At 43.2% G+C, this 16,150-nt stretch overlaps 1 protein-coding gene across 1 annotated transcript in view; it reads left to right on the top strand.

The window, feature by feature from the left end:
* Positions 1 to 2,184: 2,184 nt before the first annotated feature.
* Positions 2,185 to 16,150, top strand: part of LOC149439386 (GTPase-activating protein and VPS9 domain-containing protein 1-like) — a gene marked incomplete at its 3' end in the record, with an annotated part of 92,300 nt that continues 78,334 nt past the window's right edge. Inside the window, exon 1 of the mRNA XM_089659093.1 lies at positions 2,185 to 2,298. Within this exon, the coding sequence (XP_089515219.1) occupies positions 2,185 to 2,298 (114 nt within the window). The remainder of the gene's footprint in view (positions 2,299 to 16,150) is intronic.

The following is a 16,150-nucleotide window of genomic DNA, read 5'->3' on the forward strand; positions in this document are numbered from 1 at the left end:
GACACCCGTGCCTTAGCGTATCAGAATCGCAGGTAAGATAACAGGATTCCAAATCGTGACAAAAATCAGTAAGTGGCGCTGACTAAAAATGTGCCAAAGTCAGCTACAAAAAAGGCTCCAGGAGCTACTTGGAAGCATTTCAGAAGTGGAGGGCAGCCCATTCAATTGAAAGATGTTGCTTGAAAAAAAGTAGGAAAAACGTTCTGCTCCGGCATCGCTAGATGTGAATGGGGCCTATGGCTCTAGTCACACCTGACAAAAATCCTGCATTTACCAGCGTTTGTCATTGAAACACGTATCACGTTTGTGGTGCCATTTATTGTTAACTGCACCCCGACATCAGTTTCTCTGACTCTCTGCAGTCTGCTGCCGATCGAAACGTTCCCCGGATCTCTGATTAGTAAGGTTGCCACCTCATCCCTTTAACCACTTGCCTACCGGGCACTTTCACCCCCTTTCTGCCCAGGCCAATTTTCAACTTTCAGCACTGTTGCACTTTGAATGACAATTATGCGGTCATGCAACACTGTACCCAAATGAAATTTTTATCATTCTTTTTGAGACAGAGCTTTCTTTTGGTGGTATTTAATCACCTCTGGGTTTTTTATTTTTTGATAAACAAAGCAAAAACAACTGAAAATTTTGAAAAAGAAAAAAGTTTTTTTCTTATTTTCTGTTTTAAAATGTTGTAAATGAGTAATTTTTCTCCTTCACTGATGTGCACTAATAAGGCTGCAGTGATGGGCACTGATAGGCTGCACTGATAGGCAGCACTGATGAGGAGGCATTGGTAGGTGGCACTGATGGGCATTCACAGGCATCACTGGTATGCATTTACAGACATCACTGATGGCCACTGAAAGGCAGTACTCATATATGGCACTGATAGCCGTCTCTGCCTGGAACTGTTAGGTGGCACTGATAGGCGACACTGACTGGCACTGAAAGGCAGCTCAGATGGGCACTGATATGTGGCATTGATGTGCACTGACAGGTGGCATTGATGGGCACTGATGGGGCTACACTGATCATCAGTGCCCTGATGATCAGTGTAGATGTCCTCCATCTCCAAGGAATGACAATTACCGGCTCTCCTCTCCTCACAAGCTGTCAGCGTGACAGCTCGAGAGGAGAGAAATGCAGATAACTGGCATTTCCTTGTATACATGCGATCAGCTGTGATTGGACACAGCTGATCACATGACAGAGCCAAAGTCGTCGGCTCTTTCCTCTGATCAGTGATCCGCTGTGTCCCAGGGACACAGCACACCACCGATCACTGCACTGCGCGCCCCCAGGGGTGCGCACGTGAGGTTAGAGTGGGAGAAGAACGAGGAAACCACCTTGCATCTGTCATTTCCTTACATGGCAGGCAGGAGGTGGTTAAACCCGTACACATTAATTACACAGGTTCTGCGGCTGATTAAGGTGGTAATTACACTCACCTAGAGCTTTATCTGCATTACATTGGCCTCAGAACCTGTGTAATAAATATGTGTTCGGGTTTAAAGGGATGAGGTGACAACCCTATCGATTGGACGAACAGACCAGGAAATATGATGGCCCATCTCGCTACCTGTAGAAGTGATAGGTTCTCAAATCACTTCTATTTTACAGGAAATCGCCTTCTGAAAGTCGGTGTCCCCATTAGGGAGATTCACCCTATTTATCATCCAAAGTGAAAGAAAATCCAAAATTTGGGGTTGTCACCAGAACAGGAAGAGAGGGGAATTCTTCCAATGGGGACACTAGCTCTGGGGATTCCCTCATTTTGAAGAGATTTTCTCTCACTTCCTGTTTTGGCTATGGGACAGGAAGTTCAGAGCAATCTCCTCAATGAGCCACAGATGGCAAAATAAACCTGACAATGGCTATAACTCTCCCTTACTGTTTGCAAACATGAGAAAATACAGCGTTAGACCTTTAAAATAATGTTTTTTGGAAAACGTAGCATTGAACAATGCGAAAGGCACATACAAAAGCCATATCACGGTTACCAGTAGAATTTTTTCCTTTGCGTGACCTCAGAGCTTTGCCCAGCACTTCTTCCGGGTCGCCAGGGGTGATATCTGTCAGGATTTCCGCTGTTAGGGTTCTCTGACGAATACATCGCCTTGCGCATGCTCGAAACGGCTGCTCGCTGCTCTCACGTGTTCTGGGTGGTCAGACTCTCGCGCGTGCGCTATGTTCCCTCAGCCTTCTGCTCTCGCGCATGCGCGCTGTGTCACGTCTGGGAGGTTGCGGCTGACAAGGAGTTCGGCGGAACCAGAGGGCGGAGATCGGGCCCGAGTGATCCGTGTGAGCCAAACGGGAAGGGGGGAGGGGGTTCCGGTGTAGTGTAAGGGGCCACACATTGTGATGGAGGAGTGCCGTGTCCTGAAGAGAGCTGTGTGAGGGTCATGTCTATGTTACAGTGTATGGGGGAGGGGTCATATGTCCCAGGATAGTCCATGTACTGTATACAGGGGGGAGGGGGCACATGAAGTGATTGGAGGTACAATGTCTGGGGGCCCCATACACTGAGATCTCCCCACCAATCCCACAGATACTCCAGGGAGGACCAGAGGACCGGGCAGTATAGCCCGGGGAGGACCAGAGGACCGGGCAGTATAGCCCGGGGAGGACCAGAGGACCGGGCAGTATAGCCCGGGGAGGACCAGAGGACCGGGCAGTATAGCCCGGGGAGGACCAGAGGACCGGGCAGTATAGCCCGGGGAGGACCGGGCAGTATAGCCCGGGGAGGACCAGAGGACCGGGCAGAATAGACAGACTGGGCAATACAGCCCAGGGAAGACAGATAGACTGGACAATACAGCCCAGGGAGGACAGACTGACCAGAAAGAAAATACAGTGGACCAGGGAGGACTGATAGACAGACTGCAGAGAGACAGACCGGGCAGGATAGCAAGAAAACTGTCAATCCAGACCAGGACAGACAGAGCACAGGTGGCCCCATTGATGAGGTCTGATCTATTTCCTATAGGGATCATCGTCTTGTACTCGCCTCGTGTTCCAGAATTGGTGAACATTTTGCACAGTAAAGGAATGGTGATGCGGAAGCATTTGTCTGCTAGCTCTAAGTGTTTTATATAAAGTAGCAGTAACCTCCCCAAAATTTTTTCTTTTTTCACTTTGGAAAGAGTAGTGGAGGGTTATAACCCCTGTCCGTTTTTTTTATTTTCCATCTACAGCTGAAAGGAGATTTCTACTCACTTCCTGTCCCATAGCCACAACAAGAAGTGAGAGGAAAACCCTCCAAAGTGACAGAATCCCTGTTGTCAGCAGAACTAGAGCATTGGAAGATTTTCCTCTGTTTTTTGTGACAACTAAAATGTTGGACTTTTTCACATTTCCCCTCCTTTCACATGGGCGACATCCATTCCAGTCAGCAGGGGATCCATGAACGGAGTGCTGGGCACTTTGGTGTCCATTCAGCTTTTTCCTCTGTCCTGAAACTGGAGCTTAGTGGACCCATGGTAAATCTATGGGCAGGCAGATTTAAATGGATACTTTTCTTGTGCCAAGTAGCTGTCTTGCTTTTTACAGAACACAGGCGCCATCTCAATGAATGCAAAGCGTTCTCTTATTGGACGAGGAAGAGAACATGATGTCACCTCCCTACCTGTCCGCCTATCTGGTGTCCCCCACCCTATAGTAGCTGCATGTTTTATATATAATTGTGTTATTTTTGACTTTTTAGTTAATATGAATTTAAATGAATATGAATTTTAAAAAAATGCAATCCAGTAATGTAAAATAACTTATTGAAAGTAACACACAAAAGTAAAATGAAAAAACTTAGAGGCTTATTTGCATTGAAGTCAATGGGACGCTATTTTGCATTGAAGTCATTTATCAGTATTGGCACTTTTTTTTTTCTTTTCCTATCGGCAGAATGCTGATACCCTTTTTTTTGGCCAATAATTTTCAGGGGCTGATATATCGGTGCATCACTAGTAAAAAGGATTTTGGAGAACTGGAGAAAGTGCAGAGAAGGGCAACCAAACTGATAAGAGGCATGGAGGAGCTCAGCTATGAGGAAAGATTAGAGGAACTGAGTTTATTTGCTCTTGAGAAGAGAAGATTAAGGGGGGACATGATCAACATGTATAAATAAGTGGTCCATAGAGCAACCTTGGTGTAGCTATTCACTTTCATTACAGAGGACAAGGGGGCACGCTTTACGTCTGGAGGAAAAGAGATTTAAAGGATAAGTTCACCTTTGGGAACATTTTACATGTTCCACCCGTTTGTAGGTTGGAACATGTAACATGTTCCCATAGTCGCAGCCGCCGCATGCAGGGTGTGCCCCCCCCCCCCTCTGACAGTATGGGGAGAAGTTTCACTGTACGATCTGTCAAATTTGAAAACCGCGGGGCTCTACTGATCACTGGTGCAATGCTTTCCAGGCTCCTGTAGACAAAAATAATAAATGCACATTTTTTTTTACCTGCAAGAAAATGTGCATTTATTATTTTTGTCTAAAAGGTGAACTTATCCTTTAACTTCCACATACGGAAGCCTTCTTCGCAGTAAGAGCTGTGAAAATGTGGAATAGAACTCCCTTAAGGGCTAGTTCTGGCCAGCTCAGTAGGTTGTCTTAAAAAAGAGCTGGATACATTCCTAAACACACAAAATATAACTGAATACTAGTGGTGCACCAAAATGAAAATTCTGTTGCTGAAGCCGAAACCGAAAATTCAGGATGCACTTGGCCCGAAAACCAAAACTGAAATGAACCATTTTTAAAAATGTATATATTTTTCAAAACGCAGGTTTTTAAAAAAAAATAAATATACTTTAATGAATAAAAAATAACCACAATATATACCCCAGTTTTTTTGTAAAATATGAAAGATGATCTTACACTGAGTAAATAGATACCCAACATGTCATGCTTTAAAATTGCGCACGCTCATGGAATGGCGCCAAACTACAGCACTTAAAAATCTCTGTGGGTGATGCTTTAAAAATGTGTACAGGTTACCAGTTTAAAGTTACAGAAGAGGTCTAGTTCTAGAATTATTGCTCTTATGATCCTGGCGATACCTCACATGTATGGTTTGAACACCATTTACATATGTGGGCGTGGCCTACATGTGTTCATCACTGAGCACGGGGTGGGGGAGGGGTGACAGGGACACTTAAAAAAAAAAATTGTGTTTAAATTTATTTTATTACATTTTTTTTTTTGCACTGTCCCTTAAAAAATATTTTTTATCTCTTTAATTCATATCACAAGGAATGGAAACATCCCTTTATGGAGAGATCTGGGGTCAATAAGACCCCACATCTCTCCTCTACAGTGTAAAGAATTAGATTAAAAAGAGCTAGTGCTTACATGGTGCCAGAAGGGACGTGATGACGTCGCTCTGGTCCTCCAAGAGCATAAAGATGAGTGGAGGCCACCTTTCCCTTTGTGATCCCTATGCCCAGCCAGGACCGTTGGAATGAGTTCTGAGGTAAGCCTGAGAAACACTGGAAGGCGGGGGGGGGGGGGTATTTTCGGCGTAATTTTTTTAAATTGGCCACAGGCTGATAGGGGTCATTTTGGCATAATCCTACTAAGAGGTAATCGCACCAGGAATGGTTGATCCATTGAATAACTGATTGCCTCCTGGGAGGGGGGGTCAAGAATTTTTTCCCCACTGGATCAAATTTTTATTTTTATTTAGATTTTTGGCCTTCCTCTGGATAAACTGTGGGTATAGGATTGTGTATATGGAGGTTTTCCATTTCTTTTTTTCTGTTAGTTGAACTATATGGACTTGTGTCTTTTTTTCAAACACACTTTGTTACCTTCTGTACTCCTACAAACTGTCAGAATGACCCAGCTTCCACTGTACTCGGTCACAAGACACAACGCAGAACAAACTGCATGCCTCTTACCAGTAGTTGCAGAGCACAATGGGTCGCACACTAGTTTGTATCAAAGCAGAATGTCTTCTTTGCCAGAGGTCTCCTTCATGTCACCCAAGCAACTGGATATTGTCCTTTCCTGATGTGTGATCTAGAATCCTTGTGAATATTCCATTACTTATGTGTTACCTCACGCCACTTGTTAGTTTAATATGTAGGGAACAGAAAACTGCAATGTTGGTTATGGTATGGCAACTTTCCAAATGAAAAGACACCTTCCCTGTCCTGCCTTAGAACAGCTTTTCTCTGCTCATTTTTAATTTACAAAGTTTGGATGTACAGTGCTTTTTCCACCTTGCAGGAGCAAGGAAGCAGGCTTTTTTTTTTTTTGCTGTAAATGCACATTGTAAACCTGCTCATGGATACCTTGCGTTGACTAATAGCAATTTTACATGAATATAAATAAGTTAAAAGGCATTCTCTGCAATTACGGGGATGTCTTTTACAGCATGCTTTTCTTCTGTAAAGTGTTACTGAACTCACAACAGTAAAAGCAGTCTGTATATGCAGTAAAGCACTTTTTTTATACTCACTGTGGAACCTAAGGGGTTAATCCACTGCATTGTGTAAAAAGGCTGTTTGATCCTGTCTTCTCTTCTTTTCCTCTTGTTCAAATGTCCAGGTCTTATCTCCTGATAAGACAGACTGAACCTGTAGCCATTCTGTACATGTTCAGTTTAGTGTGTATTGCTAGAGTTTTTTTTTTCCTTTTTTTTTTTTTTTTTTTTTTTTTATTGGGAGACTGCATGTAATCAGCACAGGGTCAATCAGCACTGCCCAGACAGAGGTCAGATGTTTGCATCCGGCTAGAAACTCCTCCTAGAAACTTTAAGCTGTGTTCTGGACACTGATAGAAGTCACAAGACTGCTGAAGAGAAAAGGTATTTAGCAGTTTATATTTACTAAAATAATTGCATTTCCATGTTCTGTGTACTGTGGGAGATCAGATATAGTGGATGCAGGGTCCGGGGAGACCGGATACAGTGGATGCAGGGTTTGGGGAGACCGGATACAGTGGATGCTGGGTCCGGGGAGACCGGATACAGTGGATGCAGGGTCCGGGGAGACCGGATACAGTGGATGCAGGGTCCGGGGAGACCGGATACAGTGGATGCAGGGTCCGGGGAGACCGGATACAGTGGATGCAGGGTCCGGGGAGACCGGATACAGTGGATGCAGGGTCCTGGGTTTAGTGACACTTAAAGAAAATGATTTTCGCCCTGTGAGCCGCTTGGTCATAGGCCTCCAGCCATGAGGCACTGCAAGAATGACAGCCACAAGCATGCCTTTTAGAGGCATGATGGGACTTGTAGTTCCACAAGAGTTGGCAGGCTGCAGTTTGCCTACATTCTGCTGTTGGTGGAAATTTGGTGCAAATTTTGCTTTGAGAAATAATGGGAATGTGTTGTGATATCTGCTCTTAGGCTGGATTCACACCAAATGCATTGTTTTAGCTCACGTTGATGTGCAGTAAATGCACTTAGAGCAGGGATGGGCAACTGTGGCCCTCCAGCTGTTGGTGAATGTCCCATCATGCCTCTGCCTTTGGGAGTCATGCTTGTAACTGTCAGTTTTGCAGTGCCTCATGTGACTTGTAGTTCTACAACAGCTAGAGGGCCACAGTTGCCCACCCCTGGCTTAGTGGAATACAAAGTGATCTGATTGGACGAGGTGGAGAGTGTGACAGCATTGCCCCACCGTTCCACCTTGTCCAATCAGAAAAGATTTTGATATCACTGAGCTCTGAATGGCACACATGCTAAGTGGCCAACTCCTTATGTTCAGAATGCAGCAGGGCCGCTGCTCAGGATGGGACCGGTAGCAAGTGGAGATCGATGGAGTAGCTGTGTCTGTTACAGGGACTTTCAGGCCCATCGGCCAGGTATGGTATATACATAGTTACATTGGACCAAGCTGGACCAATGTAAAAAATATCCATGCTTGGAATTCTTCAATGTTAAATGTGACGAAAGGCAAACTTTTTTTTTTTTTTTTGTATAGAGTAAAGGGGGTTCAGAGCCACTGTCTTGGTTTGGGGTTTTTATTGCTGTCTGTTCCCCCCCTTAGGTAGATTCACCTTCTCTGCTTGTCCATCTAATGCTGTCACAGAGAGTGAAAGGCAATCCCAAATTTTGGGTTGTCACCAATAGGAATAGAAGAGAAATCTTTCATTGGGAAAACTAGTTCCAGTGACCCTGGTGACAACCAGGGATTCCCTCACTTTGGGGGGGATTTCCTCTCCTTTCCTGTTTTAGTTATGGAACAGGAAATTAAGGGAAATCTCCCCCATGTGGTATAAAAAGATACCCTCCCATATGCTGTTGAAAAATGGGGGTGAAAGAAACTTGTCTTGAAGTCTTTTTTTTTTTTATATCTGGTCTGCTGGGGCGAGCAGAGAAAAAACACTACCCCCAATGAATCCAGCTCTGTCCCGCTGTCTTCTGCCACACTGCTGGGTCCAGTTCTTTCTGATGTCATCAGAAGGCTGGATGTCTATTTTGGGTCCCAGCAGCCTAATTAAGACTCAGCACATGCACAGTGGGTTATACGCAACCCCAAAATCTCCTGGGATCCATTATGTGTACATCTCAGGGGCCGGGGTTGCCATTCTGACCGAGGGAGAGGGCAGAAGTGCTGGTTGCCCCCTGCTAAAAAAAGAACCTTGCCACCTAAAAAATAAGTAAATCTTTTTTGTGCATATTGCTGAAAGGGGCCGGAGAGGGAGGAGCCAGATTAACAGAACACTAAAAAGCCAGTACAATTCCGCTAAAGTGATATTATATTCAATATTTTTTAATTTAAATTAAAAAAAAAGGTAATACTCGCCTGCTGTGTGCAACAAGATTGCACAGAGCGGTCCGATCCTCTTCTATTGTGATCCCGGCCGGCACTGTCCACTCCTTCCAAGTGTCCCCATAGCAAACTGTGTCCTATGGGGCCACAGTGCCCCCCCGCTCTCTCCTCACAGGATTTGACTGACAGCAGCGGGAGCCAATGGCTCTGTGTATCCAGGAAGAGAGAGCAGTGCTGCTGCAGTCAGGAACAATGCTGGAGCTGTGAGAGGACTCCGGTAAGTGTTTAGGGACAAGGCAGAAAAAGTAGTGAGACATTTTTTACCTTAATGCAGGCAGTGGATTTAAGGTAAAAAATAAAACATTTAGACTTTTTAGCCACTTTAAGTTGGTGTGAATTTTTTTTTTTTTGGGTCACAAAAAAGCCAAAGTACTTTATATTTTTCTTTCCCTAACCACCCCAAATCACCTAAGGCTACAGCCATGTTCCTGGTACTTTTTGTTTTTTTCATGTGGTGATTTCCTATCTTGTAAAAGTAATATGAGCGGCTGTACAGCAGCCCAATCACTTTTGCAGGCGGTGAAAGGTTGTCCCTTCCCTCTTTCCGCCTTTCCTGGGCTCCTCAGTCCCAACGAGACGCTCGAGATCAATCTGACTGGCAGCATCAGGTGCACTGAGAACAATGCAAAGAATTCAAGTTCCTTCCCCCTTCTGTGACATCAGAATCTGGAAGTGACAAGGATTTCATCACTTTCGGTTTGTTTATGAATTGTAAAGCATTTGATCAAACCAATCTTTGTGTGATTGGATGCTTTGGAGGTCAGAGGGAGAGAGATGGGGTCTAAAAGACCCCAGATCTTTCCATATCTCTCTTGCTCTCTCCTAGTCCTATCAGGGCCAATGCTATCACAAGGGGTGTTGTTCATCCCATGTAATAACAATAAAGTTGATAAAATAATAAAGGTAGTGTTCTAAAAAAAAAAAAAATAAATAAAAAGTGTAAAGTGCTCACATGCAAAGGCGAATGCACATGTAGATCCCACACACATGTGAAAAACGGCCATCACTTCACACGTATGGTATCATCGTAACAATCAGAGGGGGAGCAGTAATTCTAGCACTGGACCTCCTGTGTAACTCTAAAAGCCTTTACAGGTTACCAGTTTAAAGTGTCACTTTATGGAGATTTTTAGGTATCGTATTTGTCACCATTCCACCTGCGGACGCAATTTTTAAAATGTGACATGTTGGATATCTATTTACTTGGCGTAATATCATCTTTTATATTTACCAATAACTTGGGTATTATATTGTGTTTATGTGCACTAAAATTAAATGGTGCACCGAAATACAAATTGTGGGCCAAACCTGAAAATTCAGGATGCACTTGGCCAAATATAAATCAGGCCGAAAACCGAAATGGACTGTTTTTTTTAAAAAAAAAATAATTTTGTGTGTGTGTGTGTGTGTGTGTGTGTGTGTGTGTGTGTGTGTGTGTGTGTGTGTGTGTGTGTGTGTGTGTGTGTGTGTATATTATAGTATAATTTTATTATATTAGAATTTTTAATCAATATTCAATATCATGAATTCAAATGAATATGAACTAAAACAATACAATCCAGTAATGTAAAATAACTTTTATTGAAAGTGTAACACAAAAATTGGACAGAAAATAAATGGAAATATATATAAAATTAAAAAATCATAAGTTGACGCATCTTGTCATTGAAGTCAATGGGATGCAGTTTTTCACTGAAGTAAATTATCAGCACCTTTTTTTTTTTTTTTTTTTTTTTTTCTGTCGGCGAAACGCTGATAACCCTTTTTTTGGCTGATATATTGGTTCATCATTACTAAAATTCATTTAGGTGTATTTGTTCCTGAAAATTTGTGGTTGATAAACGGCTGCGCAAATATTGTGCAACATAAAAAAAAATTGCAGCAACAATCATTTTATTCTCCAGTGCACCCCAATGTTTGGGGGTTCCAAGTAATTTTCTAGCAAAAAAATGCAGATTTTTATATTTATGTGAGAAATGTCAGACTTGGCCTGGGGGTCAAGTGGTTAATGTGTGTTGCAATCGGATGTGTTGCACTGCATTTAAATGCAACGTTTTCCATTTACGAAAGTCAACTGGGCCTGTTGAAAAGAGAGGATTACATCTTCTCATTGTGTTGTAGCTGTATTGAGCAGTACAGCAGTATGTGGTGTGAATGGCCCTTTGTGCAATTAAATTACAAACCAGGTGCCCATCTCCCCAGTCTAGGAGCGAGCAAGTGTTTTGCCCACTTGTCTGAGGTTTGTTCATCCCCTCATTGAAATGGACCTACTGTATCTTCTGAATGTAAAAGTACAATGTAGCCTTGTTCAGAAACCAGGATAGATCTTCTGTTCTCTGGTGTCCTCTTGTGTGTCCAGTGCTAAGGCATTGCCAACAAAGTCTTGGCCATGTTCATGTAAAGCGGTCTTTTTTAGGAATGGTCACATGTCTGGATGAGAGGGTTGCTGGTTTCTGGTGTCGAGAAACACGAAGGGGTCTTTATGATGGGATACAAGGTCTGCTTTAAAAAGGTCCACCTCCCATCCCACTTATTTTTGCCTTATCCTTGTCAGCCTGCTGCGTGGTTTCATCAGAGCTATTGATGCATAGTATATACCATACCTGGTCGATGCCCCTGGAAGCTGGAAATCATTGAAGTAGACACCCCTAAGCCAGTGATTTCTACTTTGGGGTTCTGTGCTGAGCAGCTGGCCGGCTGCATACCAGATGGATCCGTCTGTGTGTTGGAAGATTCATTAAACCTTTCCGAGGCTTTCATATGGTGAGAGGTTCCTCTCTCTTTGGAGCTTTGTATTGCCAGTTGGGACATCCTGTTGTTTTTTCCATATGATTTGGAGCTCATGCACATTTTTATTTATTTACTTTATGTACTTGTATAGCGCCATCAATGTACGCAGCACTTTACATGTATATTGTACATTTACATCAGTCCCTGCCCTCAAGGAGCTTACAATTTAAGGTCCCTAACTCATATTCATACATATACCAGGGCCAGTTTAGACAGGAGCCAAGCTACCAGCTTGTCTGTAGTGTGTCACATGGTAACAATTGTGGTGTTCTCTTTACGCTTTCAGCATGTAAACCTTTTTGCTGACATATAGATGTGTACAATGACCTGTTGCTGCAGGGTGAGTAAGGACAGAGCTGGTCCAGATCTACTTAACCAATTTGCCTCTCACACTAGTTGATCCCCTTTGGACCAGAACAATTTTTATGTTTTTGCGAAGAACCTGTTTATTCAGCAATAAGTGTCATTGTGTGACTTTGGAGTGCGATTTTGATATGACTTTACACTCTCTGGACCTAAGTCGCAAAGTAGTGCAGGCACCTTTTTAAAAATTGCTGCGACATTAGGTTGTACAGATATGTGAACCTCTCGTATATTGTTTTGTTACTGTATTGTCTCATGTACTGTCCCCCACTATATTGTACAGCACTGAGCAAACTTTTTGGCGCTATATAAACACTGTATTATAATATAATAATGTGTACAAGTGCCATTTAAAATATTGGGCTGCGACTTCTCATGGCCAAAATCACAAGACAAATGTGAATGCAGCCTAAAGATAACACGGTAATAAACATATCGTTTTTGGAAGGATATTATTTTGCAACAATTATTATTTCAGACCTTTCATAGGTTGAGATCTACCTGGACAACATGGAGGATATCAAAGATGCTGAGGGGGGAGGGCGGGGTGTCTTTGCCTTAGAAAAAAAATAAATAAATCGGGCCCCTAGTAAAAAGACAACATGAAGAAGATAGTGTACCACAGTAGTGTCTTCCGCATCTGCCCTCCTACATGGTGATGTCCTCTTATCACCCCCACAGAAGTGTCCTGTGCCATCCCCCTTGATGGTAGTGTCCTCTGCCCTCCTCTATAGCATTGTCCTCTGCATTCTCTGCTCCCCCCCTCTATAGCACTGTCCTCTGTATCCTCTCCCAAGAGTGTCCTCTGCTCCCCAGTATTGGTTTCCTCTGCCCCTACCCCCACAAGGAAGTGTTCTCTGTCCCCCATAAGTAGTGAAACCGTTGTGTGTAGGTAGCTCTGTCCTACCTTACACCAGCTGTACATCAGAGTGGAATGAGAGGCAGCACAGTGTTGGGTGGACGGCGGGAGCTGACAGTTAACTTTTCATGTTAACAAGCTGATGATTGGTTGCTGGGACCACCTAGCAGCCAATCACCTTCTGGTTAACTTACATAGTTAACTAAAGCGGCTCCCGTGCTCCTGCCCTCCATCAGCACTGTTTTGCCTCTCACTCCGCTCTGTCGTTAAAAGGAGAGCAGTGGAGGTTGGAGGGACGGATTGGTACAGCTCTGATCGCGATCTTCCTGTTGGCTTCCCACCATCGACAGGGCGCTGACTCCAGCCTTAGATAATTAAACACAACAAAACTGGAAAAAAAAAACACATTTTTTTTGAGCACTGTTAGTTTAAAAAAGTGTTATTGCAGATAAAAAGTGCACATTTTATTCTGTAATTTTAATTACTGAATAATAAAATGACACAAAATTTATGATGGAAAGCATTGCAAAGTTACTTATCAAATTAAATGTTATGGTTTTTTTTTTTTTCTCTTCAATTTTGCGCTTTTTTTTTTTTTTTTTTTTTTAACGGGAAGTGTGTAGATTTTTTTTTTTTGCCTTTTGTTGATTTATACCACAGGTAAGCGTATAAAAACGCTTACCTCTAGGTACAGTAAGTAAGGCTGACCTGTAGGTACAGAAAATATCTCCTAAATGTGCACTGTTTAGGAGACGTTTACTTTAGCAGCATCGGTGCTTAATGGATGACATGCCATCCATTGAGAGCTGTGCTGCAGCCGTGACTCCAGCGCATGCAGTGACGTCATCGCTGCTCGGCCATTCAAATGGCAACAGCACGCAAACCTGACTGAAGATGGATGCCCTGTCAGCGGTGAGCATGCACTGCTGGAGGGTTTCATTTTCAGGCAAGTCTTTATTATTGTGTTAGTATTCAATTATGTGGTAACTCTAATGTTTTCTCTCACATTGTAAAGCACTGCGAAAACTGTTGGCACTATATAAATCCTGTATAATAGTAGTATGTGGCGAATACGTGCCTTCTATGCTTTTAACTTACAGGGATATTTTATTTATTTGAAGTTTACCACTGCTTTTAACAAACAAACAAAAAGCAAGGTTAGTTAACATATTACTAATTAGTTAATAAAATAGAAACAATAAAGAGAAATCAGTAAAATAGTTGAAGGTAGGAGAATAAGGAGTTAATTAGGGCTGGTTAGCGTAAACTAAGGGTTATTAAGGGGTTGAAGGGGAACATTTAAAAAAAAAAAAAAAAGTTTTTTTTTTGTCTTTTTTTTTTTTTTTATAATTTGTCAGGTTAAGTCCTCATGCACACTGGACATTTTTACAGCGGCTGCTTTTGGCGTTTTTTCCTACAGCATTAAACTCCCCAGCATGTTATTCTATGTGTCCATGCACACATAGGCTGTAATCAGCGTTTTTTGGCAGGGGCGGTTTTTGGCTGAAAAAACCCCCCAGAACTAGTGGGTTTCTAGAGGAGTTTTATAGCTGTAAAAATACTCCTAACACTGAAAAACACGACAAACCAGCGTTTTTGGACTTTTGTTGAGCAAAAAAAAAAACGCAAACACAGAAAAACACAGCTAAACGCTAAGGCTACGTTCACACTAGCCTTGTGTGCAGGCGGCAGAGAGGCGTTTGGGAAGCGTTTTTACCGCTTCCCAAACGCCTCTGCCAATTCTGCACATTACAGCACATGGTGCTGTTCTAACGGGAGCGTTTGCGTCGCGTTGCGTCGCGGCAAAACGGACGCCTCTGGTCGAGTCAGGAGGCTTTGAAGCCTCCTATTCTCGTCTATGGTGCCGCTCCGCAAACGCCCGGCCGGCGTTTGCGGTGCGTTTGCGGGGCGTTTGCGGAGCGGTAACACCACTCAAACTGTATTATAGGCGTTTGTGGGGCGTTATTAACGCTCGGCAAACGCCTAGCAACCTCCACTAAACCGCGCATGCGGCGTTTGCGGAGCGTTTGCCGAGCGTTGTTAACGCCCCACAAACGCCGGACCAACGCTTGCCAAACGCTATAGGGGCGTTTGGCAAGCGTTGGTAAAACAGCCAAGTGTGAACGAGCCCTAATGCAAAAACACTGAAACTCATGGTTTTTTAATGTGACTTTACACAGCTAACGTTATCAGTGTTATAAAAACGCCCCGTGTGCATGGAGCCTTAAAGCGTTACTAAACCTCGGACCCTGCCTTCACTATATCCGGTCTCCCACAGTACACAGAACAGGGAAGTGCAATTATTTTAGTAAATGTAAACTGCTAAATACCTTTTTTCATCAGTAGTATATAGCAGCCTTGTGACTTCTATCAGCGTTCAGCCAAGCACTAGCTAAAGCTTGTAGGAGGTGCTTTTTCTGCTCTAGGAGGATGCAGAACCCCTGACCTGTGTGTGGGCAGTGCTGATTGGCCCTGTGCTGAACACATGCACCCTCCCAAGAAAAAATAGAACCTCTCTAGCAATACACATCAAACGGAGCATGTGCAAAATGCCTACAGTTCAGTCTGTCTTATCAGGAGATAAGAGGTGGTCACTTAAACAAGGGGAGGATCAGAGCAATCAGGATCAAACAGCCTTTTTACCCAATGCAGAGGATTAACCCCTTAGGTTCCACAGTGAGTATAACAAGCATGCTTTACTTTATATATAGACTGATTTTACTGTTGTGGGTTTAGTAACATTTTAAGGACTGGTTCACACCAGTGCGTTTTTAATACATTTTGCAGAAAAGCTCTACAGTCCATTTAACGTGGTTTCTTATGGGACACATGCGTTTTTGAGCCGTTGTGCTTTTGATTCAGCAGACTTCATTGGAGATGCTGCAGAAAGCACATGTAGTGGATCTGCCAACTTGTTGCTGGGCAGATTAAAAACACATGAAACATGAATCAAAAATTCATGTTTCATGTGTTTTTAATCTGCCCAGCAACAAGTTGGCCCAAAAAATGCATAGTGTTCAAAACATGTTCATAAAAAAAACATGGAAAAATGTGGAAAATGCGTGTGGAAAAAGCACTGTAGAAAAGGACAAAACGCAAACTGCAATGGTGCGAACCAGGCCTAACTGACATCATTTGCATAGCCAAGTTCAATCCATTGAGCTGCAAATGAATGAACAGAATGATACAAAAGTAACATTGTTACTGTTCTGTATTCACTGTGAGTAAGTGTTTTGTAAACACTGATTCAGACTGTTTATTTGACAGCTGCAACAACTTCTCTGAGTATACATTGATCCAGGGTTTGATTCATCAAAGCCACTAATTGCTGCATGCTGGGAGGGGGGTGTCCTAGGAGCAGAGGGA

Source organism: Staurois parvus, unplaced genomic scaffold, assembly GCF_062004578.1.
Source record: "Staurois parvus isolate SC_StPar_1 unplaced genomic scaffold, SC_StPar_1.0 ptg001132l, whole genome shotgun sequence".
Classification (NCBI taxonomy): Eukaryota; Metazoa; Chordata; class Amphibia; order Anura; family Ranidae; genus Staurois; species Staurois parvus.